Here is a 25,290-nt window from a genome sequence, read left to right as displayed (position 1 = left end):
TAGCATATTAAATGAAAAAGTTACAAAAATATATGCAACATAATCACAATATTTGTTTTATTGTTTCAAAAAACATTATTATATACACATAGAAAAGAGGCTTGATGAAAACACACCACAACGTAAATCCGGATTACTTTAAGAGTAAAGGTTGTTTTTATCTTCTTTGTGCCTTTATGTATTTTCCAAAATTTCCACGATGAATATTTATACTTGAGCAAGATTTATACTTTCTTCTTTCAATTAGAAGAAAGTGCAATAAATGTTATTTTTTAAATTCTATACAAATGTTGATTGGATTATTATTATTAGTAAACTTAACAAAGCCAGAGTCTATTTCAGAAGTGTTGGCATAATAGTGGTATTTTACGTTTGTGTCATCTTGTACAGTTCATAAGGTTTATACAAGCTCTGGATTCGATTACAGCTGGAGACAGGGCGGGGACTTTTGGGAGGCATTAAAAAGCCAACGAAAACAGACTGGATATAGGGTATGAGGGAGTGGAAAAGCCAGACAGGAAGATTGGAAAAATAGTGTGGAAGCGCTGATAAACGTGAAGGTATGATGAGCCGGCTTGGGAAAGGCCGAGGAAGAGGATAAGTCAGAGGGGTGTGTGTGTGTGTGTGTGAGAGAGAGAGAGAAAGATGGTTAGTTTACACTTTTCTTTTCTTTTTTTGCTGAGGAAGATTTGTCTAACACCTGTTGCCAATCTTCCTCTTTTTTGGATTGAGGAAGATTAGCCCTGAGCTAATATCTATGCTGGTCTTACTCTGTTTTCCTCTATTTTGTATTTGGGTCACTGCCATAGCAGGACTTGAGAGGTGGTATAGGTCCATACCTGGGATCCGAACCCACGTACCTGGGCTGCTGAAGCAAAGGGCTCCAGGCTTAACCGCTGTACCACGGTGCCAGCCCTAGGTTAGTTTACACTTATAGGTGGCAATAGGCAAGAAGAGTCCAGTAAGCATGAGGTTCCACAAAGACACAGGTGTGGAGATACTGGTTTAGGATTCTTCATCAGGAAAGTGAAGGCTGGAGCGAGGAAGGAAGGAAAGTCCCCTCCTTGTTCTTCCACGAGTTTACGATCTCTCTCTCATCAACAGACTCTTGACCAGTCTGCAAAATTCCCTCGTCGGTTGACTGAGAGCTTACATTAATATAACTATAGAATATTCTTACAGTCAAGGTATATCCCATACTAAGACTACATTCACTTTATTGAACAACTTCTTTTCTTCTGGAGTCAAAAATTGCCTATTTTTTTATTTACTTCGCTATCTATGCATCTATTGTGAATTATTCCAGAAACTCTCCATCAGGACTATAAAACATCTCTTGATCTGGTCACATGAACTGGTGAGCTTGCAATGTCATTTTTTGTTGTTGGAGACATCCTTCCTTAGGCCCACCCTCCTCTCGCTGCAAACCGTCGTCTTAGCCTTACTGTCTGACTGTTATTCTAGGACTTTCCCCAACCACATTCTGGGGATTCCCATCTGCTGTCTCCTGAGCCAAATCCCCTGTCTCCTGGGTCTTCCCATTCATGATTTATTCTCTCATTTTGAAGGAGCACATTCTCCAGTAACTTCCCCTTAAGAGGTTCATGGGAGGTAAATTTTTGAAATCTTGCTTGTCTAAAAATGGCTTTATTTTATTCTCACACTTGATTGACAGTTCAGCAGGGTACAAATTTCCAGATTGGAAATCATTTTCCCTCAGAATTTTAAAGTGTTAGTCCATTGTCATCCAGCTTCTCATGTGGCTAGACTCTTGAGAAGTCTGATCTATTCTGATTTCTGTTACTTCCTAGGTAATTTTTGTTTGTTCATTTGTTTATGGAAGATTTTAGGATATATATTTTTCCTTCGTCCTTGGGATTCTGAACCCTCATAATGACGTGTCCTGGTAAGTCTTTTGCATTCACTGCGCTAGGCACTCAGTGGTCCTTTTCAACTGGGAACTGTATAGTCTTCAATTCTGGAAAATTTTCTCTGTGATAGATTCCCTTGTTTTTTCATCTTTCCTCTTTCATTTTCCATCTCTTGGTTTTGTTTATTCCACTTTAAAGAGATTTTCCTGAACTTTATCCTCTAGTTTTTCTATTGAATTTTCTCATTTCTGCGATAAGATTTTAATTTCCAAGAGTTTTTCCTAGTTCCCTGACTTTCCTTTTGGCAGCCTCTTGCTTTTATGTTGTGAACTCAGGATCTTCTCTTATTTTGTATTTCTGAGGATATCAGTTGGAATTTTCTGCCATTTCTTCTGCTTCCTAGATTGTCTCTGTTGTTTATTTTGGTCTCTGTCTTTCAAGTCGGAGGCTGTCCTCAGATAATAATAATAGCTACCATTTACTGGATGTCAAGGTCTATTCTAAGTATTTTACATGTTTTAACTAATTTAATCCTTGATGAGGTAGTTACCATTCTTATCTTTGGTTTACCAATGAGGAAACTGAGACACAGAAAGGTTAAGGCCCTTGTCCAGGTCACACAGCTTGAAAGAGAACCTGAATCCAGTCAAGCCTTTAGCTTTCCAGTTTACTGGAAATATGAGGAATAGAGAAATAAGTCAAATGATACCACAAGGAAGCAATCAGCCAAATCCAGAATGTGGGACAGTGTGCAAGACAAATTACCTAGTTTTACCAACAATCAAGGGTATAAGGAAAAATTTAAAAAGAAAGGCAGAGGGATCCTTATGGAATAAAGACACTTAAGATGTGTAACAACAAAATGCAGTGTGTGTACCTTGTTTGGATCATGATTTGAACCAACCACGTGTAAAAAGACATGTTTGACACCATTGAAAATATGTGAACATAGATTGGATATCAAATAATATCAAGAGATTATTGTCAATTTTGGTAGGTGTGCTAATGGCATAATGTATGTAGTTGTGTGTGTGTGTGTTTAAGGAAAGTCCTTAGGTAGATGCATTCTGAGGCACTCACAATTTAAATGATATAATGGCTGGAATTTACTTTAAAATAGTCCAGGGGGAAAAAAAAAGATGAGAGGGGGATGGATAAAATAAAAATTGGCAGTATATCAATAATCATTTAATCTGAGACATAAGTACTGGGAGCTTCCTGATAATACTGTCTCTACTTTTGTGTGTATTTGAAAATTTTCATAATAAGTTTAATAATGTGAAAGAAAATAAATTTAAAATAAATATGTATAGAATGAGAGAGGCGCTCAAAACCTGAGTGGAGTTTCTGTGAGCTTGGCCTCCGGGCTGTAGTAGGATGCTGGGACAGGCGCCCTGCCGCTTCCTTGGGGAACTCAAGGGTATCTGTATCAGGTCTTCTCTTTTGGGCCATCTTCTTTCTCTGGAGAAGATCACTTCTCTCCTGGGGAGAATCAGTCTGGTTCTCTGGGCTCTGTGAGCTGGGAGTGGGAAGGGGCTTAACTATTCATTGAGGGCTTTCACTCAGTCCCATTTCAGATGATGCCTCATCACCCCATGCCATCCCACTCGTCCCCTTGGGGGACTCCCCAAACCAGAAGCCTCTTCGGTCAGGACGGGGGGGGGGGGGGGGGGGGGGGGGGGGGGGGGGGCGGAGTCCCCTGACCATTTGGGGATGGTGGCAGGGCCAAAGAGGGTGGTGTCTAACTGCTCCTTCTACAGACTACAGGCCTCCCATTTTCCAAAAGTCCCTGATCCCATCACCGCAAGCCTGGAAGGTTCTCAGTTGAGAATCAGCTTTCTTCTTGTTGACATGCCCCCGCCTCGCCCCCTCTATAGGCTCCTGGTTTCTGTTTTTACTCAGTCAGTTACTAGTCATCCATCTGCTTTCCTTCGTTCAGAGATTGACTGACACTTCTATTTCACAGTTACTTCCTGTCTCGTTCTCTTTCCTTATGGGCTTTTCCTTTTTCATTCCATAATTGTGAAATTTGGGGAGGTAACAGAGACATGCATTTGTGTTCAATGAACCATATTTATTTAACTGGAAGTCCAGAGGTCCATCTCCTTCTTTAAAGCAGAGTACAGTTTAATTTTTATAAATTGACCTGTGGTTAATGAATGGAGGATTATAGGCTTCCGCCCAAAATAAATTTAAAAATCTAGAATCAAGAAATAATTACTGAGATCAAAACCATTATAAACATACCTAAGTAAAAATACAGTTTACTCATTATTATGTATCGCATGGCCCAATTTTTTGAGGAAAAAAGTCTAGAAGCATATAGACCAAAAATGTTAAGGGTTATCACTATATTCCGGAATTATGAGTGATGTCTATAGCTATATCACTTTTCTCACCTCTGGGATTTAGAAGTCCAAAAAGAAAATTGCACAAGAAGAAACCAATTTTATGATGTGATTTAGATTATCTGATAAAGTTAAAGTGCTTCTTGAGGAAGCAGTAAATACACTAATAATGAAAATTGTCACTTTGGAAAACAATTTAGCATCATCTACAACCTTGCAATATACCACTTTTACTTATATATTCTCAGGGCCCCTTTACACTCTTAAAAATTATTGAAGACCCCAAAGAGATTAGTTTATGTGAGTTATAGCTTTTGAAATTTACCATATTAAATTAATTTTTTATTTTACCATTTATTAATTTACCATATTAAATTAAAATTACCATATTAAATTAAAAACAAGGAATTTAAAATGTAATTATTACTTTAAAAATAATAAACACATTAAATATTAACATAAACAACATATTTTATGAAAAACAACTATTGTCTGAAAAAATTAGTGAGAAGAGTGTCATTGCTTTATATTTCTGTAAATCTTTTAAGCGTCTGGCTTCATAGAAGACAGCTGTGTTTTCATATCAGTTATTCCACTGACTCTGCTGCAGTGTGTTTTGTGGTTGAAGTGTATGTAATTGGAAAAGGAGCATTTCAATCGCCTGCTCAGATAATTGTGGATGGTCTTCTTTGATACTATGCCAGAACTCTACAAATGGTAGTTTCTTAAAGATTGTTGCAACATGGAATCTGAAACCATAACAATGAACTTTTTTCTCTTGTAGCTTTACTGAGATGTAACTGACATATAACATTGTGTAAGTTTAAGGTGTTCCAGGTGTTGATTTGATACTTACATATTGCAAAATGATAACCACCATAACGTTTGTTAACATTTTCATCATGTCGCATAATTACCATTTCTTTTTAGTGGTGAGAATATTTAACATCTATTCTCTTAGCAACTTTCACGTATATGCTACACCAATGAACTATTCAGGCTCTGTTACAGTAAAACTCACTATCTTGCATTTTGACTGGATCTTATCTATGCGTGATTTTGTCAAGCCAAGCATTAGTCATTTGAAAATTATTGGTTCACTGAGTTATGTAAATCTTTTAAATGTTGCCACATTTCATTATACAACATCAAAATCACATTCATTAAAGTCACCGCAAATCTCATCAGAAAAGTCTTTCTTTATTGGGAAGCTATCAAGCTCACAGTGGCAGATAAAAGTTTTCCAAATTTCTAATTTTCATTAAAAATATTGAATTTTCAGCAACCAAAACTGTCAGTTGTTTTCTTTGCAGTGACAGATGCACTTGGTTCCTTTTGGAGAAAACGTCTGCCAGATGCCCAAGGCTGAATAATCGAGGTTTTTCTACCAGATGTACTTCTAGGTAAGAATGGTGTTCATGAGTAGAGGAGCTGGTTCAACTCACAATTCAATCACTTAACCCTTTTCCTAGGGAGTCCTCACACCTTGATATGCAGCAGAACTGCTGACCTCCCATTTTTAATATTTAAATACGGAATATTTAAAAGATATGTGTTCAGTGGTTGAAGTTTAATAAAATTAGTAACTTTTACTGCAGTTTGGTGCCACTCCCTTGATTTGTACTAAGGTGCTGGCAGTTTTACCCATCATTGCTTTCGCAGTGTCATTGAAAATGTCACCACAGTGAAAAAGGCAAATAACAGCTTAGTATTACTATAAACGTAATAATACTGGGGGACTTCCTGAAAGGGTCTCAGGGTCTCCCAGAGTTCACGGACCGCACATTGAGAACTGCTGCCTTGAGAAACTCTTGCACGTGTGAACCAGGAAACATATATCAAGGATGTTTGCAGCAGCACTGTTTGTAACAGCAAAAGTCCAGAAACAACATATTTTCATCAGCAAGGGAATGGACGAACTGTTGGTATATTTATACAACGGTCTACCGCACAGTGGTGAGTGGACGTACTAGAGCTCTGTGCATCAATCTGGGTGAATTTCAGTGTCTTCATTTGTACTCCACCAAAAGCAGAGTGGGAGACAGACCTTTGGTGAGAGCGTTTATTTAGAAGGTGATCTCAGAAATGGTGAGTGAGAAGACAAGGAAGGAAGAACAACAGAACGTGCATTATTGAGCTGTGATGACTGCGGGCCACTGTGCTCCTTCTCGCTGGGAACTCTCTGAGGAATGGTGTAGAACACAGCTCAGAAGGGTCCCTCTAAAGGTGTGAGGTTGGTGCATTTCCCACTGACTCCCATCAGCGCCCCATTTGATCCCCTGGGACACTAACTTCTCTGAACCCCTGGGCTGCACACAGGCTGAACAGCCTTTCCAGGCTTTGGAGAGAGCCGGAGAGAGAGAAGCAAAGAGATGCTGTGGCCTTTGAGGTGGCGTGCTGGTAGCTTGCCTGCAAGTCTCAGCTATCCGAAATCAGGTCGGCTGAGGGGATGTGGCGTGGGCCACCACAGGTATCTGCTAGACTGAGAAAGTACTGTTGAGTGAAAAAAGGAAATCATGGAGAATTCTGTACAATGTGCTCCATGCTTATAAAGGTCAAAAATGCACAAAAGCATATAATGCATTGTTAGGAATGCAATGTGGATATTATGAATATACAATTATGGATATTTTGCAAGCATGATGGGCAGGAAAGGGGTTATCACATGTTGGGAGACAGTAAGCAAGTTTGCTTGTCAGAAAGCGCATGTCTGGGTGCAGCTGGAGATAAAGGTGGTGAGTTAAAGAAGGTAGCTAATTGGTGAGTGTCTTTGAAACCAACCTTCAAATTTACTTTGATTTGGAAAGTAAGGGGAGCAAACTTTTCAGAAAGGGTGTGATAGGATCAAAATGTATCAAAGGGAATCACTATGCAGTTAGCTTGGGAGGGAAAAGGAGCTAAGGGACGAAGGTCCCTCACACCCGGTGGCACTCGGAGGTTCCCTCACTTGTAGGGAGCTTCCTCTTTGCCCTGGTCCTTTATCAGGGGCAGGCAGGCAGGGCGTGGCTTGTTGGTGTATAGAGACAGCTAGCAGGGAGTCTGTGGAGGCAGAGGGAGCCCCTGCTGAGGACTGAGGGCTTGAGAATGAAAGATGACCTTTTCCCAGGTCCACCTTCGGAGCCCTTCCTGGTGCTACTGCCTGATGCCTGATCTCCCCGAGTGGACGGAGGGAGCGTTCCCCACTTGGAGACTCCAGCTCTGCCAGTGAGGGACAAAGGGCCTCTGATTCCAAAGGCGGTGAGTCCTCTCCCCTCTCATTCTTTTTAGTCCTTGACTTTCTCAGGATCCTCAGGTTCGATGGAGAAACTTTCTCCTTACCCAAAAGAACAATTTCAAGGATGAAGTGGGGCAATGGTTAACTGTCACTTGAGGAGCACAGAGGGGGACAAGTGACCAGGGGGCTGGATGGGTTTTGTCTAAAGACTCTTATTTATTTATTATTGTCATTGTTATTAATTAGTACGGCTAACATTTATTTGGCCCTTACTATTAGCCAGGTCCTGTGCCGCGTGTTCTCAGACTGGCCATCTGTAGATTTGCAGGGTCTTCTTAAGCTGCGTGGAGTTATCAAGGGAAGTTCTCTTGCAATGTTTTTTCTGATTTACAAGTTTTTGAAATTAAACTGTTTCAAACTGAAAATATAAATGACTGCCTGGGGGAAAATATTTCCAACATGTGTAGTAGAAAAAAATTGTTAGTATATGAAGAATTTTTTTTGAAGTAACATTGGTTTATAACATTATATAAATTTCAGATGTACATCATTGTATTTTGATTTCTATATAGTAGTCATATCCACCACCCAAAGACTAATTACCATCTGTCACTGTAAACATGTGCCCTTTTACTCCTTTCACCCTCCCCCACCTTCCCCTTTGGTAACTACCAACCTAATCTCTGTACCTATGTGTTCGTGGTTGTAGTTTAGTATAGGAAGAATTTTGCAAACATTAAGAAAGAGACAAATGCCCAAATAGAAAAATGGACTAAGTATATAGATGGGTAATTGATGAAATCCAAATAACAAATGAGTAATCAAAGAAATACAAATAAAAATGAAACACCATTAATTCTTTATAAAGAGATGCCATTTTGTTGCTCATTAAACTGACAAAGATTTAAAAAAAGATAAAACCAAGTCATGGCAAAGTTGTGGGGAAATAAGCAATTTCATACATTTTTGGTGAATTGATATGACCCTTCTGGAGGACAATTCAGCAGTGTGAATTAAAAGTCTCTCCATTTTAAACATGGGAAACTCAAGGCGTAAGAGTTTAAGTGACTTGCTTCAAGTTACAAAATCAAGCCAACAGTAGGACTAAGCCTTCTAACTCCAGCCCTCAATCCACTATCAACTGCAGCAATGCTGATAATGGCAATGAGTTGGAAAGCAACCTAAATATCCTACAATATTGGATTATTTAAAAAATTCTTGTGTATCCATGATGGAACAATGACGTCACTAAAAGAATGTTTGATGGCATGGAAAGTGAACATAATGTGGCGCTTGGGGAAAAACTCAGGTATCAAAACAGTATAAAGAGTGTGGTCCTATGTTTTGAAAAAGTTATGTACATGCACAAAAAAAATATTTGAAGAAACATATTATCTCTGGGCGGAGGAATTACAGAAGATTTTAAAATTTTTGCCCTTTTTTCCTTGCAATTTCCAAATTTTCTATAATAAGTGGGATAGAAAAAGCAATACATTTTATTTGATAAAAACTGTAAAATAGCTGAAATGCCGTGGGGCTACTGTGGAGGTCAGCTGGAGCTGGCTGAGTTGTGGGTGCTTCAGGGCAGGGAGGACCCATCCCAGAGGGCAATGTGAGGGGCCCACAGAGTCTGAGGGAGTTTGAGGCCACAGAGCAGGGGAGAGGTGAGAAGAGAGGGTTTTTAGTTCTTTAAGTAGGATGGATACAAAGAAAAAATTAAAATTCTAGGCAGAGCAATGAAAAACATACATATTTACATACACCAATGTATTTGGGGACCTGACGTACCACAGGTGACTTACAGCAAAGCTGGCACCTAGAAAATGATGAGGGAGACTCTCACTCACCATCTGTTCACACTTTTACTTTTTCAGTCTTCTTCTCTGTTTCTCCTCTCCTGTTCTTTGATTTCTTCTCCCCATCCGACTTGGAAACTTCCATTGAATACCATGGATTTCCTTCACTGTTGCTCTGCTTTCGAGGCCCTCAAAATTAGAATCTGACTAATCCTTCTCTTAACTCAACACTTTTTTAAATCTTGGGCATCGAGTTTCCAAATTAAGTTATTTCTAGCAGAGAACTGAAAGTTAAACATTCTTGAAATATAATTTTTTCTTTTCATGAACCAGAAATGTAGCATATTGGAGCTTGAAAGGAATCTAAAGTTCCTTCTAATCAAAATTCCTTAATTAAATTAATTAATTTTTTGCTCAATTTAGTTTTGTGGTAAGTTTTGTTGTCACTATATTGCACTTTATCAATAGTGGGGAAATAGAGATGAGAAAAATTGCCCATATTTCCACCACCTTAATTATTAACAAGTACTATTCATATTTTATGGGACTTCCTTTTAGCTCCTTTCTTTCACACTCTTTAGTGTAGTTATAATCACTGTAAATATATTATTTTGTATTTTGCTTTCAACACATCATTACTAGTTTTCATTTGAAATACAGACTTGATGAGCCCTAATTTGCTTAGTCATTTCTTTACTGATGGACCAGCAGATACTCCAGTTTTTCACTATTATAAAAATACGACTGAGATAATGTGACCTGTCATATTTCAGATTCTTTCCTTAGAGTATATTTCCAGAATATTTTTTACTGGATCAAAAGGCAAATACATTTTCTTACTTCTTGTTACTTCCCAGTTTACAATGAACTCAGCAAATGTAAATGAATCTCCTGTTTTAAAGATGGGAAAATCAGGGTCTAAGAATTTAAGTGCTTTGCTCAAAGTTAGAAAGTCATACAGTTAGTTAGGGACCAAGCCAAGTCTAAAACCAAGCCCTCTGACTCCAGCCCTCAGTCCGCCAGGGATACCAGGCTTTCTTTTACCTTTGGTTTTATTTAGCCTTAGATTCTTGGGAATTCTCCCATTAACTTACTCTTTTCTCTTTTCAGATGAGATTATGACTGAAATTCACACCCTTACCAAAAAAGCTAAGATATATCACACTAGTCACACTCTATGCAACAATAGCAGAATACACTTGTTTTTTCAAGACACACGAAACATTTACCAAAATTGACCATATGCTAGCACATAAAACAAGTCAATAAGTTTAAAAGGATTGCCGTCATACAGAGTATGTTTTCTGACCACAATGGAATTAAATTAGAAATCAATAACAGGAGGTCATCTTGAAAATTCCCAAATATCTGGAAACTAGATAACACACTTCTAAATAACCCACAGGTCAAAGAAGAACTCAAAAGGGAAATTAGAAAGTATTTTGAATGTAGTGAAAATGCAAACTGCTACCTATCAAAATTTGTGAGAAGCCACTAAAACAATACCAAGGGAGAAATTTATTGTACTAAATGACTATGTTAGAAAAGAAGATCTCAAATCAATGACCTAAGCAACGAGAAAAAGAACAAATTTAAACCCAAGGGAAGCAGAAGAAAGGGAGTAATAAAGATCTGAGCAGAAACCAATACAATAGAAAACAGAAAAACATTAGAGAAAAATCAATGAAACCGAAAACTGGTTCTTGAGAAAAGCAATAAAATTGATAAACCTCTGGCCAGAATGATCAAAGAAAAAGAGACACAAATTACAGATATCAGGAGTAAGAGAGGTGACATCACTACAGATTCCAACTAATTAAGCAAATTCCTTGAAAGACCCTAACTACCAAAGCTCACTCAAGAAGAAACAGGCAACCTGAATTACTCTGTATTTATTAAAGAGACTGAATATGTAGCTACAAGCCTTCTCATAAAGAAAACTCTAGGCCCAGATGGCTGCACTGGTGAGTTCCATCAAACATTTGAGGAGGAAATAGTACCAGCGCTGCATAAACTCTTCCAGAAGGTTGAAGAGGACAGAATCCTGCTCATCTCCTTCTGGGTGAATTACCCAAATCAGAAAAAGACAGTACAAGAAAAGTACTGATCCACATCCCTCATGGACATAGAGGCAAAAATTCTTAAAATTTAAACACATTTTCTCCAAAGATATAGAAAAAGGATACTACATCATGATTGACTGGGGTTTATTCCCAGAATGCAAGGTGGGTATAACATACAAAAAAAAATTGATCAGTGTCATTTACTATATTAACAAACTAAAAATTAAAAATCATATGATCATCTCAATAGATACAGAAATATTATTTGACAAAATTTAACATCCATTCCTGATAAAAACTCTCAGAAAACTAGGAACAGAAGGGAATTTCCTTGACTTGATGAAAGGCATCTATGAAAAGCTTACGGCTAACATTACACCCAGCAGTGAAAGAAGGCAATTGAGGTGGTTTCAGGAGGCAGTCTCTGGGAGCACATCACCACGTTCCTTGGTACTCTGGTGTTTACCTGGTTCATTGTGGGTCTCATTCGTTCAGATTCCTCCCTACGCCTCCTAAGCAACTCTCAGCATCTCACCTTCCCATCCTGAGTTATCCTGACTCAGGCTTTTATAGACTTGACCATGATGCCAGCCTCCGTGTTGAGCTTTTAGCTCCTTCAGTCTTCACAATAAGCCTGCAAGGAGGCACAGTTGTTATACTCATTTTGAAGACAGAGAAACAGAGTCTCAGAGAAGTTGTCGCAAGGACACACAGAGGACACACAAAGATACACAAGGATACACAGAGGTAGGTAGCAGAGCTGGGATTCGAACCCTGTTCTGTGTGATTCCAGAGCACAGGCTGTGCAGCCTCCATCTTCATCTCACCTCTGAGGCTGTACGCTTTCTCACAATCACCAACCTTTTCTTGTGTCTCCCTGTGTCTGTCCTTCTAGGTTGGATGGCGATGGCAAGTTCCTCTGGCTCCCGGCTCTCCAGCTGCCTCATCACGCTCATCTTCCTCCAGCTGCCCCTGCGTGTGTCAGGTAGGAATTTCTGAACCTCCTTCCCTGCCTGCCACATCTGATGATGGAGTCCCAAGAATAAAGAGGTCTGATCAGAGGCCTTATTTCTTCTTGGGTTCTATCTTCCCCCAGTCGTTTCCAATGCCCTTCTCGGGCGCTGTCCTTCCCCAAGACGCCCCCTCCGTCAAGCCTTGCCAAGCACTTGCTCTCCTGTCCCTCCTAGACACGTTGTCCCTTTTTTGTCCTCACCGCACAGGGGACGCCAGCAATGTCCACTCAGCCCCGCTAGGGGGCACAGCCGAGCTGCCCTGCCCCGTCTCCCTCTGGGGAGTCACGGCGCTCCCTGCCGTGACGTGGCTGCGGTCCTCGCCCTCGGGGAGCTCCCAGGCTGTTCACGTGTTCCGGGATGGGCAGGACCGGGAGGAAGAAGTGATGCCGCAATATAAGGGGAGAACGAAGCTGGTGAGAGACGCCCAAGAGGGAAGTGTCACTCTGGAGATCCGCGACGTTCAGTTGGAGGACCGAGGGCTCTACAGATGTCAAATCCAGGTCGGAAATCTGAGTCGAGAGGGCACCGTGACCTTGCAGGTTGCAGGTTAGTCATTTTTAAATGAGGACTGAAGTGCCCCCAAGATCTGAATCATGGGATGCAGTTACTGTTAGGGATGGATTTGCAAAGGCATTGAGATGAAGCCAGAGACTGTCTCATCCCCTTGGGAGAAGTATGTGGGTCAGAGAGATGGCAAGTGCCCTTAATAGCCATCCTGGCTCACCAGGGGAGGCTGTGGGAGTGAGAAGAGGGATCAGGCTGGGAGACGCCCTTGCGAGGCCCTGCCAGGCATCTCTCCCCTCCAGTTCTAGGCTCCGATCCTTACATCCACGTGAAGGGGTTTGACACTGGATGGATCCAGCTGGTGTGCAGGTCGGTGGGGTGGTTCCCAAAGCCTTGGGCCCAGTGGAGAGACCCTCAAGGCAGAGTGCTTCCATCCCTGTCGGAGGCCTATTCCCTGGATGAAGCTGGGCTCTTCGGAACAGCGGTGTCCAGCAAGGTCACTGACACCACCCTGGGGAATGTGTCCTGCACCATCCGCAACGTGGCCCTTGACCAAGAGAAGACCACAGCCATGGTCATAGCAGGTAAAATCTGGGACAGAAAACAGGCTCGAAGCCCCTGGTGGTGCCAAAGAAAACTCCTACTCTAGTGGAAATTTTATAAAGAGTTTTTGAATTTTTAAAATTCTAAGAATAACACAGGTTTATTGTAGAAAACTTGAAAAAGTACAGAACGTTTTATGTTAACATTTGGGGGAAGCCTGGATGAAAGATACGTAGAACTTCTTTGTATTGTTTTTGCAAGGTTTCTATAAGTCTGACATTATTTTAAAATAAAGTTAAAAAGAATTGCAGGACATTTTAAAGAAACCAAAATATGGGCTAGAATCTCATAAATTGGAGAGAACCACTGCTAACATTTTGGGACCTTTCTTTCCAGACTTTCTTGTATGTATGTATGTCTGAGTGTGCATGTGTTATGTGTATGTATTCTTATGCCTGGGCTTTTTTTCCCCACTTACAATATTATGAGCATTTTTTGCCTATGTCCTTAAGTAATTCTCGGCAACACGATATATAAGGGCTGCATAGTATTACATTGTGTGATTATAGCATAATAAAATTAGTCAAAGCCCTATTTCTGGACATCTGGATGGTTTCCAATTTTTCTTCATATTATAACTAAGGGCGCTGTGAACATTTTTGCATGTATTTGGGGAAGTGATTCTGATTATTTTCTTAGAATTAGATTATTTTCTTAGATTGTAGAATTGACAGGTCAAAGGAGTATGAACCTTTTAAAGACCATTGAAACATGGGACCATATGGCACAGAAGGGTGGTGTTAGAGCCAAGAAAGATAGACTGTGCCTGGGGTCCCAGGTGGGGAGGGGTCATGGACCTCTGCTCATTGCTTCCTTCTTGGTTCTCTCTGTCCCCCTCCCTTCTTCTCTTACTCCTGCCCCTGCCGCTCACTGAATGCTAAGTGCTTTACAGCTTCATCTCTTTAAATCTCCCAAGAACCCACTGGGAGAGGGAGTATTATCATCCCTGTTTTACAGATGACAAACCAGGCTTGGGTTCGTCTCTTGCCTAGGGTCCCACAGTGGTTGAGCGAGGACTCACACCCAGCTTAGGCTCTTCAAGAATTGTCACAGCACCTCTTCTGCTCTTTTTTTCTTGGCCTGCTGCTGTAGCACCGTAGAAATGGTTTTGCCGCTGCTGATAGGGCTCGGGGCAAAGGGATCATTGACTGCTCACGAGAAGAGTGTAGGTGATGGCTGAGGAAGCATCTCCGGTTCTCCAAAGTCCCTGGATAATTTTTCCATTGAATGATAGGGCAGGACAAGGCTGTGGTTGAGAAGCTGAGTTTAACCCATTGTGTTCTGGCAGGACCATTGAAGCCACTTCTGAGAGATGAACATTTCACTTTAAAGTCATCCCTGGTCCTCCAGGGTTTGAGTTACTGAGAGAAGCAAAGAGCCTCACCAGTCTTGGCTGGCGGTCTCTCCCTAGAGGTGATGGAGGCAGCTGGGAGGTGCCTGAGCCATCTGCCGTCTGAGGTGGGGCCCTTGGCGTAGGAGAAGCTTTAAGGTGTCTCCTTGAGCGTGGTCATGGGTGGTTTCTGTTTCAGCCCCGTCTCCAGGGAGCCTCTCTTCCTCAGCAGTGGCTCTTGCTGTGATCCTGCCTGTCCTGGGGCTTCTCATAGTGGTGGGCATTTGCCTCATCTGGAAGCAAAGAAGATCAAAAGGTAAGTAAGTGGTAAGGGAGCCCGGGCTGGCAGGAAGTGGGACCCCGGCTTCTTTAGCAAAAGGCCGGGAGGAAATAGATGTAGACGTGACGGTCATCCACAGGCTGGAGAGAAAACTGGGAGAGCCATTCTCTGGGGACTGACACTGCAGAGAGGATCAGGGAAACTGCAGAAGCTCCTGGGCAGAGCCGTGAAATCTGACCTTTTGAGAAAGTAAAAATAACTGATCCTGCCAGTCTTCTACTTAAGAAATCCAGTTCTAGCCATAGGATAAAACCCTCATAAATATGATCACATTTCACAAGATCTCGGGGTTGCAAAGTACCTTGAAAGTCACACAATCTGGCACTCCTTTCCCTGTCTGATGGCATGAAGACCCTCTAATCCTTTCAAATGGTCACACACCCACAGTGACAAGGAGCAAAGTCCTGCTCAGGCAGCTTGGACCATCTCTGGATAACTGTTAGAAAAAGTCCTTCCTTAAGCTGAGCTGACATCTCTCCATTTCCCTTCCAGAGAAACTTCTCTATGAACAGGCGGTGGAGGTGGGTAAGTGTCCTGGGATGGCTGGGGATGTTTCTCTGTTTTGTTCATTTTTGTGCTTCTAGTGCCCGCTAATCTAAATTCTGTACCTGAAGATCCCAACGTCTGTTGTCCTTGGTGGTAGTGGACGGGGTTGGGGCTGGTGGTCTATACCTGTTCTTCCCAGTCTTTGCTGACTCCTACTTGTAATAGCTTGCCTTCCAATACGTTTGGTGATTTTTTCTGTGAACTCCTTGCTTGATCTTATTCTATGGGAGTCATGTAGGTCTAATGTGGGGGAAGCTTTTATTCCTTCCACAAATAATTGATAACCATCTGCTAAGTGCCCCGGACTATACTAGATGCTGGGGGCACAGTGGTGAGGAAAAGCAGGCAGTCTTTGCCTTCTTGGAGTTTCCAGTCTAGTCAGGGAGATGTACATGAACTCAATAATTACAAAAATAATGTGTACAAAGGCCATCAAAGGAAGTTCTGAAGGCCGTGAAGACTGTGACCAATAGCAATAAACTAACTTCAGGGAGGGGAGAGGAGTTCCCAGAGGAAGTGGTGTTGACCTGGAGGATGAACCGGCATGGGGGAAGAGGGGAGAGAAACCATCCACAGCAGAAAGAACAGTTTGAGAAAGAAACAGTGCAGAGTGAGGAGAAGGGTGACATGAGGCTGTGGAGTTAGGTGAGGGCCAGGCCACAGGAGGCCTTGTAGACCACAGAGAGGACTTTAGTCTTTGTCCTCAGAGCAGTGGTAAAGCAGTGAATGGGGCTATCCCGATCAGAATTGTGCTTTGAGAAGCTCTCTCTGGCAGCAGAGCTGGGAAGAAGACAGGCTGTGGGGGCAATTTGGCCCACTATTTCTGTCATCCAGGTGAGAGATGATGAAGTCTGGATCAGGGAGGTGGAGGTGGAGATAGAGGTGGAGGAGCAAGTTAAATCAACAGGAATCAGGGACCGTCAAGGTAGTGGCACAGAATTTCATTTTCTTTTACTTTCCTTCCTCTAGAAAATCTTCTCACAGGCCATGCAAAAGAAAAAGGTAATTGTATGTATAGAATAAAGGGTAGGGAACAAATAACAAATAACATTCTTTCTCCTTCTACATAAGTGCCCTCAGTCTACTACTATATGCACATTATATATACACATCAATCACACATATATATCCTCCACTAATATTATTGGAATTTACTTTCCAATGTCAAGAGGCTATAGGGTTGGTGGCAGTGGGTGAGGGGACGCCCATGGTCAAAATTCATAGATCTGGATTATCGTGAGCTCCCTTCATCAGCCTTTCCACCAGTCATCTAAAAAGAAGCTCTAGGTACTATTTAAAAATATATTAATGTGGTCACATGGAATGTGTGAAAATCTCAAGGATCCATACAACTTTCGCATGGAGAGAGGTGGTGTGATACAGTGGGAGGGTCACAGGCTCTGGGGCCAGCAACACCTGGCTCAGATCATTGGTCTGCCACTTCCTGGCCTTGGATAGGTCACCTTACTGTTCTGAGCTTTGGTTTCCTCCTCTGTAAAAATGAGGATAATAAGTCCCCTCAACTGATTGTTTTCAGGACTAAAGAGACAACTTAAAAAAATTTCCTATTACAGTGCCCGGAACTCCTTTCCCTTGTTGTCATTTCATCTTCACTAATTGAGTGTTTGGTCTGGGCCACTGAGCATAAAAGTTAGACGCCCAGGGTACAAAAAAAGCCAAGTCTAACTGGAAAGACAAGTCACTGTCTCAGAAATGGCTCCACATGCAACGGTTTGGGCATCTCCTCTCTTCCTCTCTTCCACCTCCTCCACGTAGGTGAAAGTGTGGGGATGCACACCTCAGGGACACTAGGGCCATTCTGTGCAAGAGCGGAAGGAACAGTGTGGTGTGGTGGAGAAGGCCTCCGACTAGGATTCAGACAGATTTGACCTTGAATCCTGCCTCTTTGGCCACTTACTAACTGGATGACCTGGGAAAATTTCCATGTCCCTCTGAGCTCAGACCACCACTCTGTAAAATGGGAATAACAATTATGTGTATCTCACATTGTTGAGATGATTCAGTGCCTACCTCATTATAAGAACAGGACACAACAAATGGAGGCTACTGGTAGTGGGAATAGTAAAAAATAAACCATAAGCTCCTTCGGGGCCACATCATATCCTTGCAGGACATTTGGTCCTGTCCAAAACATCCATCAGACATTTGGTCCACACCAAAAGGTCCTTGATATCTGGTCACATTTGGTCCCGTGAAAAACGTCCATGGAGACATTGGGTCCATGCCAAAGGTCCTTGATATTTGCAGGACTTTGTGGTCCTGTCCAAAACATCCATCAGACATTGGGTCCACACCAAAAAGTCCTTGATATCTGGTCATATTTAGTCCAAAACATCCATGGAGACATTGAGTCCATGCCAAAAGAACCAAAAGGTCCTTGATATTTGGTCCTGTCCAAAACAATTTGGCATGAACCAAATATACTCATGGACGTTTTGGATAGGACCAAACGTCAAGAACCTTTTGGCGTGGACCCAATGTCTTTGGGCCAAATGTCTTATGGACCAAATATCTTAGGGATGTTTTAGACAGCACCAAATGTCTGCTAATCCATCATATTCAGCTTCATTGCCCCAATGCCTAGTGCCCAACATATGGGCAACCCTTAGGACAAGGCCTGGCAGTGGACTCAAATTCAATTCTCTGGCAGGGCCAGTGCTAGGGGAAAATGTGGGCCAGATGGCCCCTCCAGGAAAGTCGCAAGTACTCCCCTGAAGCATATACTTATGTCCCCAAACCTTCTATAATCTCCGAATCTGTGACTGTCTCCACAAGACTTCAGGGGAGTTACTGTAGAGAATAATAAAGCCATGTCAACAAGTGGTGCTGGGCCTTTAGCTAGTTTTCACTGTAGATAATTACAAACAGTAGGTTATAAAAGGGCAGAGAGGCACACACTCATGTCCACACAGTTACAAATGTACAGAAACACTCATACATACAGCAAAAATGAAACCAGACAGACTAAAAGGAAGGAGGAACCAAAGTCCCAGGCAGTCTGGGTCAATGGAAAGTGGCACCAGCACCATTAGATTCCTGTCTGACCTTTGGGAGATGTGACTGGGTTAGGGGCCGATAGGATCACGGTCATCCTTTCCACCATAGGGAGAATGGAGTGATGAGCCTTTCTGGGCTCCGGGGATAAAGTGGCAGCACCTGCTCACCCATGCCTCTTTCTTTGTTTTTTAGGAAAGCTCCATAAAGCCCTCAGTAAGTTCTGCTCCTCAACCATGGGACCAGCCTCCTTCTGCTGACATCTTTGCTTTAGGATGAGTGTCTCAGTTTCACTTCCTGGGGCAGATGAGAGGGGGCAAGTGTACTTTGAGCCATGGGGTTGGGGATTTCGTGGCTCTCAAAGTCCTCTTTTCTCAAACATTCTCTGCTCCTCTTTCCTGCACAACTGTTATCCAGTTTCTAAATGGGAAACGTTTTACCCACAAGAGATGCAGCTGCATAGATGAAGCCATCTGGAAGACTCAGCTCCCAGGCATTCATCCCCTTAGGTGGGATCCAAGGTGGACGGATCCTCATTAAACTTAAGATGTGGAGTAGCGCTTCTCCACCATTTTATGTATGAGAACGTCTCCATAACAAAAAAATACTCAGACATGTGACATATCTGTTTTATTTTACATTGAGAAAATATACCTAAGAAAATCTAACGGAAGTGCAGCGATAGTTTGAAATGAACTTATATTTCACTCTTCTCTCACAACATCTGCATACATTTGTGCTATCATTACCTATATGTGTGAGGTGCAGTATTCATTCAGTCTGCGGGTAAGTTTTGGCTCACACAGAAATTCGCTGACCCTCTGGGGCATCTCTGGGGACCCCTGGCTCACATCTGGGAGCCATGGCTGTTGCAAGCCCCGTCGTGGGCAAGTTTGGGGTGTTGCTAGCGAGGATTTGATGTGGGCGTGTGGTTGGGATGGGACTGTAGCATTAGGGGCATGTGGAAGCCCTCGTTCTGATTTGTCAAATTGTTTTTATTCTTTAGAGAAACTCCGGCAGGAATTGAGTAAGTTTCCCATGTTTTTACAACTTCCATACCAACTTATCTCCTGTTGATTCTGTATCTCCAGTGATAGCTCATCCTCCTTGTTTCTTCTTTTATAGAGGTGAAAAGAGCTGCAGCAAATTCAGGTGAGATGCACTTCCCCCATGCTTGGCACGGAAGCGGCCCCCCCAGCCCCGCCCCCGCTCCGTTTCTCCATCACTTTAAAAATCCTCTTTTATGTCTTTCAGGCTGGAGAAGGGCCCGCCTGCACTTTGGTAAGCACACCATTCAAATCCATCCATATTTCAGAGCCCATTGTTCTGTTCCTTTGGAATGCAGACTATAATTTAAAAAAATTTTTAAATCAAATCTGTGTGTCTGCTTATCAAATTTTTAAAAAAACCTTTGTTGGTTTTTGAGGGGTCACATTTAGATTTAGAAAGTCTCCCCTCTTTTAGAGCACTGGCAAATATTTGGTTTCATCTTCTTATGGGTTTTCTATGATTTTTGAGATTTTTCTTAAGTCTCTGGGTTGTATGTATTTCTTCATTGTGACTTGTCTGCTCCTGTCCTATCCTGGCTACTTTTTATATAAAGTATATAAATTCTTGGTCATATTTGTCACACACTATTTTTCTGCATTTTTCATTTCCATTTTAATTTCTTTATAGTATTTTCTTGATGCGTGAGTGTTTTCTTTTTATGTCATCAAATTTATTAATCTTTTCCTGTATAGTCTCTTCCCGTGCTTTCAGGTTAGGGAAGTCCTTCCTATGCCACAATTGGGTAAATAGCCAGGGCTCCTGTCCCTTCTACACATCTTCTTTCTCTGAAGATCAATTTGCTTGGGGGTTGGTCATTGAGGTTCCGAGGAGGGGATGGGTTGGGCAGATGCCCCAACAACATAGACTACAAAAGTTTTGATAGTTTTATTCGAAAAGGTTTGCGCATCTCTCTTTCAATTTATTCCTAAACAGTTTGCATTTTTTGCTGCTGTTTCTGTGAGAGCTGTTATTTTCACTGCTTTGGGGGCCTTGTTAATTTTCCAGGCTGCTGCTTCCATCCCCCTGCTGTTCACGCTGTCTTCCTTCAGGCAGGTACAATGGAATCCGTGATCGGCCACTTGAGAGAACACCAGGTCGCCTTGGGTGGCGTTCTCTCACAAACCCTTCTCACACTCACAGTCTGGCTTGCTCCCATCACCTCGGCAGATTCCGGATTTCATGGATTTAACTCTCCAAGAAGACCCTGATTTCTGTACTTGGGGAAGGAGGGAGACTCCCTGTGACCCTCATAATCCACAATTTTAAGGAAGAATCCTTCTCTCTATATTAACCTTTTAAAGATTTTATTTTTTTCCTTTTTCTCCCCAAAGCCCTCTGGTACATAGTTGTGTATTCTTCGTTGTGGGTTCTTCTAGTTGTGGCATGTGGGACGCTGCCTCAGTGTGGTCTGATGAGCAGTGCCATGTCCGCGCCCAGGATTCGAACTAACAAAACACTGGGCCGCCTGCAGCGGAGCGCGCGAACTTAACCACTCGGCCACGGGGCCAGCCCCTCTATATTAACCTTTTAAAATGACAATTATGAGCAACAATTTTAGCTGACAAAATGAGCATCGCGAACTCAGTGTGAGCGAGGCGCTCTCTCGTGCATTAGCTCATCAGATCTGCACAACAGCTCTACAGTGCAGGTGCTGCCATTATTCCCATTTTACAGTTGAAGAAACTAAGGTTTCAAGATGACTAACAAGCCTAAGGTCACATAACTAGCATGTGGTAGAGCTTGGACTCAAACATCCTACCTGGCTGCTGTGTCTAACATCAAAGCTTATGTTTATTATCATCCATTAGCTTCCTGTGGAACATCGAAGACAAAGGCACTATTTCCTAAGGAATAAGGCAGCTTCAGACAGATGAAAAGCTTTCCCTCTTTCACTCAATACCCTATCAGGAGATGTAGGAGACTGAAAGACAGTATTCTTTGGTTCCAGTACATATGGGGGAGGGGGAACCATGAACTAACATAGGCCAATGACCGTGGTTGCAGACCTAGAGATTAGTTTTTCCTCTAAAGCTACCCAAAGATGGCTTAAGACCTAGCGTTCCCAAACCTCACCTCTCTCTGACTCTCTGCAGTGGCGGTGACCCTGGACCCGGACACAGCACATCCCAAACTCATCCTGTCTGAGGACCGGAGATGTGTGAAGCTTGGAGACAGAAGACAGCCTGTGCCTGACAACCCCCAGAGATTTGATTTTGTCGTCAGCGTCCTGGGCTCTGAGTACTTCACGGCTGGCTGTCACTACTGGGAGGTGTACGTGGGAGACAAGACCAAATGGATCCTGGGGGTGTGTAGTGACTCAGTGAGCAGGAAGGGGAAGGTCACCGCCTCGCCTGCCAATGGACACTGGCTTGTGCGACAGAGTCAGGGGAATGAGTACGAAGCCCTCACTTCCCCGCAGACCTGCTTCCGCCTGAAAGAGCCCCCGAGGTGTGTGGGGATTTTCCTGGACTACGAGGCAGGAGTCATCTCCTTCTACAATGTGACTGACAAATCCCACATCTTTACTTTCACCCACACTTTCTCTGGCCCCCTTCGCCCTTTCTTTGAACCTTGCCTTCATGATGAAGGCAGGAACATGGCACCTCTAATCATCCTTTCAGAACTCCAGAAATCTGAGGAATCAATTGTGCCCAAGCCAGAAGAAAAAGGCCGTGCCAATGGAGACGTGGCCCTGAAGGTGGACCCTTCCTTACTGCCCCCTCAGACACCAGAGCTTTTGCCCCTCAAGGATATGATCCTGTCCTGGCCCTCTGACCTTAGCCCAGCCCTCCAGGGGCTCAATGTGCCTTCTTTTTAGGGACGTGCCCCATTACTCGCTCCCCTGACCGTCCAGCCCAGTGCCCTGGATTTCAGTCTCCTGGCCCAACACGTGATTCTGGAACATCTCATCTTCTTTCCCCAAATCCAGATCCTTTTGTGGTTTCAATTTGTACCAGCTTTCTCCCCGGGCTCGGTTCTAAACCCTTCCCTCTTTCTGGGCACTTGAAGTTGTCATTACCCTGGAAGGAGCATTCTTGAAAGCCGAATGAACGATCAGATTAGGTTTAGGTGGTGATGTTGAAGGTGTTTCCCCGAGATCCAGGGGTTCTCTACTTGAGGGGTATTTAGAAGAACTTCCTCCTGCCTCATCCTGCATTTGAGCTTTTGGTCATGACGTTATGGTGCCCAATCCCTGACTTCTTACTTTTCCCATCAAGAATTGCTTTTCTCCTTTTCTGTCTCTCAGTTCAGGCCTCTAGCCCTCAAAGCCAGTTTTTAAAAAGTAAACATGTTTTGGATGACACACTCTTCATTCTTCTGGAATATGAGACAGGGGCTCAGGACAGAGGGGTACAACATGCCATCCTTTTCCATTTCCTTGATGCTGTTTACACCCTAGTTTGGTGACATCCAGAGCTAATGTACGTGCTTTCAAATCTGATTTATCTATTGATGATACCCAGGTACAGGGACTGTAAACATGGTCGCTATAATCCTGAAATGCCTCGGGAGCACAATCATGGAGCTGGGAAGCATTTTCAGAGCAGCCCAGCTGTGTGTGGCCTTGAAAAGACGGTGGCGGTGAGTCTTTTGCTGGCCCTTTTGAATCCCGTCCTGGGATTCAGAGAGGCCCAGCTAGAAAGAGTGGCAATTTTTTCCCACAAGAAATGATATTGAAAGACTTGACTGTTTGTGTAGCAAACAGCCTCTTAGGTCAAAGAGTATTGATTTCAAATAGGAAGTTAGTAGGCCAGGTGTGAAAATAAAATAACGAACCTGATTTTTGGTGTGGATTGCAGAAAGAAGCCACTTTCAAGTCACACACATATGTGATCTGGCCTCTTTGTGGAGGTGTTGGGTATCAGTCTGCAGATGGGTACACGGTTCTACCCAACAGAATATGTATGCAGAGAGAGAGAGAGAGAGGGAGGGAGTGAAAGAGAGGTCTTTATTATAAGGAACTGGCTCTTGCAATTATGGAGGCTGGCAAGTCCCAAGATCTGTGGGGTCAGTCAGCAAGCTGGAGACCCAAGGCACCCAATGGTTTAGTTCCTGGCTGAGACCGAAGGCCCCAAACCTGGGAAAGCCTGCATTGTAGGTCCAGTTTGAAGGTTGACACACAGGCTCAAGACACAGGAAGAACCAATATTTCAGTTTGAGTCTGAAGGTAGGCAAAAAGTTGATGGCTCAGTCTGAAGGCTGTCAGGCAGGAAGAATTCTCTTTTTCTATGGGGAGGGTCAGCTTTTTGGTTCTGTTCAGGCCTTCAACTGATTGGATGAGGCCCACCCATGTTAGGGAGGGGAATCTGCTTTACTCAATCTACTGATTTAAATGTTAATCTCATGCAAAAACACCCTCACAGGAATCACCCAGAATGTTTGACCAGATATGTGGGCACCTTGTAACCCAGTCAAGCTGACATATAAAACTAACCATCACAGTGCCTGAGTGGAATTTTTTGTTTGCTTTTGTACTGTTCTTAAATAAAAGTTTGGTATTCTTTGTTTGGCGTGCTGTTATTTTTATCATGAATGAGAAGTTGTGGGGAAAGGTTTGGGGCTGGTAGGAGAAAAGCACACTATGGGATTGGTTTCCCAAACAGCCTCAAATTCACCCAAGCAAGCTGTAACCACAGTTAAAAATAAAGCCACAGTTTTATTTCTGAGTCTGCCTTCTCAGTATTTTATTTATATCCATTTATAAACTAATAATATATGTGGGTTATTTATATTTCACTCATCCATATTCAGTTTCAAACATACTTTCCTGAATAACTCAATCTTAAAACTAACTTTCATTGTTCACACTGGTTGCACCCAAGAGAACTTACCAGCAGGAAAGAGAACTGATATTTGTGGAGGGAGAAGCTTTAGGTGATTAAACTCATTTAATCCTTACAACAGTTCTGCCAGGGATTTCATAGGGGAGGGAAATCGTGCTCGTGGGTGGTAGAACTGGGACTATAAATCTGGTTTATCTAGCTCTGAAGACAATACTCTTTGCTCTTTGCGCTGAAATACCATGCATACACGAGAAGCCTGTAGAATTCTAGCCTATATAGTAGACATTTTTTTTTATTAATGTTATGATAGATTACAACCTTGTAAGATTTCAGTTGTACATTATTGTTAGTCATGTTGTGGGTACACCTCTTCCCCCTTTGTGCCCTCCCCTCGCCCCCCCTTTTCCCTGGCAACCACCGATCAGATCTCCTTGTCAATATGTTAACTTCCACCGATGAGTGGAGTCATATAGAGTTCGTCTTTCTCTGACTGGTTTATTTTGCTTAACATAATACCCTCGAGGTCCATCCACGTTGCTGCGAATGGGCCAATTTTGTCTTTTTTTTATGGCTGAGTAGTATTCCATTGTGTATATATACCATATCTTCTTTACCCAATCATCAGTTTCTGGGCATGTAGGTTGGTTCCACGTCTTGGCTATTGTAAATAATGCTGCGATGAATATAGGGGTGCAAGGGACTCTTGGGATTTCTGATTTCAGGTTCTTAGGATAGATACCCAGTAATGGGATGGCTGGGTCATAGGGTATTTCTATTTTTAACTTTTTGAGAAATCTCCATACTGTTTTCCAT

At 42.6% G+C, this 25,290-nt stretch overlaps 1 protein-coding gene across 5 annotated transcripts in view; it reads left to right on the top strand.

Moving 5' to 3' along the window:
• ERMAP (erythroblast membrane associated protein) overlaps positions 1–24,197 on the top strand; it is a 31,306-nt gene extending 7,109 nt beyond the window's left edge. For 2 of the 5 annotated variants that reach the window (XM_070260163.1, XM_070260164.1), the window contains exons 2-14: positions 5,533–5,622; positions 7,326–7,456; positions 12,188–12,277; positions 12,513–12,851; positions 13,112–13,393; positions 14,942–15,058; positions 15,575–15,607; positions 16,598–16,630; positions 18,839–18,859; positions 19,650–19,670; positions 19,769–19,795; positions 19,898–19,924; positions 21,787–24,197. In XM_070260163.1, the coding sequence (XP_070116264.1) occupies positions 12,193–12,277; positions 12,513–12,851; positions 13,112–13,393; positions 14,942–15,058; positions 15,575–15,607; positions 16,598–16,630; positions 18,839–18,859; positions 19,650–19,670; positions 19,769–19,795; positions 19,898–19,924; positions 21,787–22,511 (1,710 nt within the window). In that variant the 5' untranslated portion in view covers positions 5,533–5,622; positions 7,326–7,456; positions 12,188–12,192 and the 3' untranslated portion in view covers positions 22,512–24,197. Of the gene's footprint in view, positions 1–5,532; positions 5,623–7,228; positions 7,457–11,899; positions 12,040–12,187; positions 12,278–12,512; positions 12,852–13,111; positions 13,394–14,941; positions 15,059–15,574; positions 15,608–16,597; positions 16,631–18,838; positions 18,860–19,649; positions 19,671–19,768; positions 19,796–19,897; positions 19,925–21,786 lie in introns of those variants that run through there. The other 3 variants (XM_070260166.1, XM_014737549.3, XM_070260165.1) reach the window with 3 other exon arrangements.
• Positions 24,198–25,290: the final 1,093 nt, after the last annotated feature.

This window comes from Equus caballus, chromosome 2, assembly GCF_041296265.1.
Source record: "Equus caballus isolate H_3958 breed thoroughbred chromosome 2, TB-T2T, whole genome shotgun sequence".
Taxonomy (NCBI): Eukaryota; Metazoa; Chordata; class Mammalia; order Perissodactyla; family Equidae; genus Equus; species Equus caballus.
The sequence above is the reverse complement of the archived record's forward strand: the minus strand, read 5'-3'. Positions and strand labels throughout refer to the sequence as shown.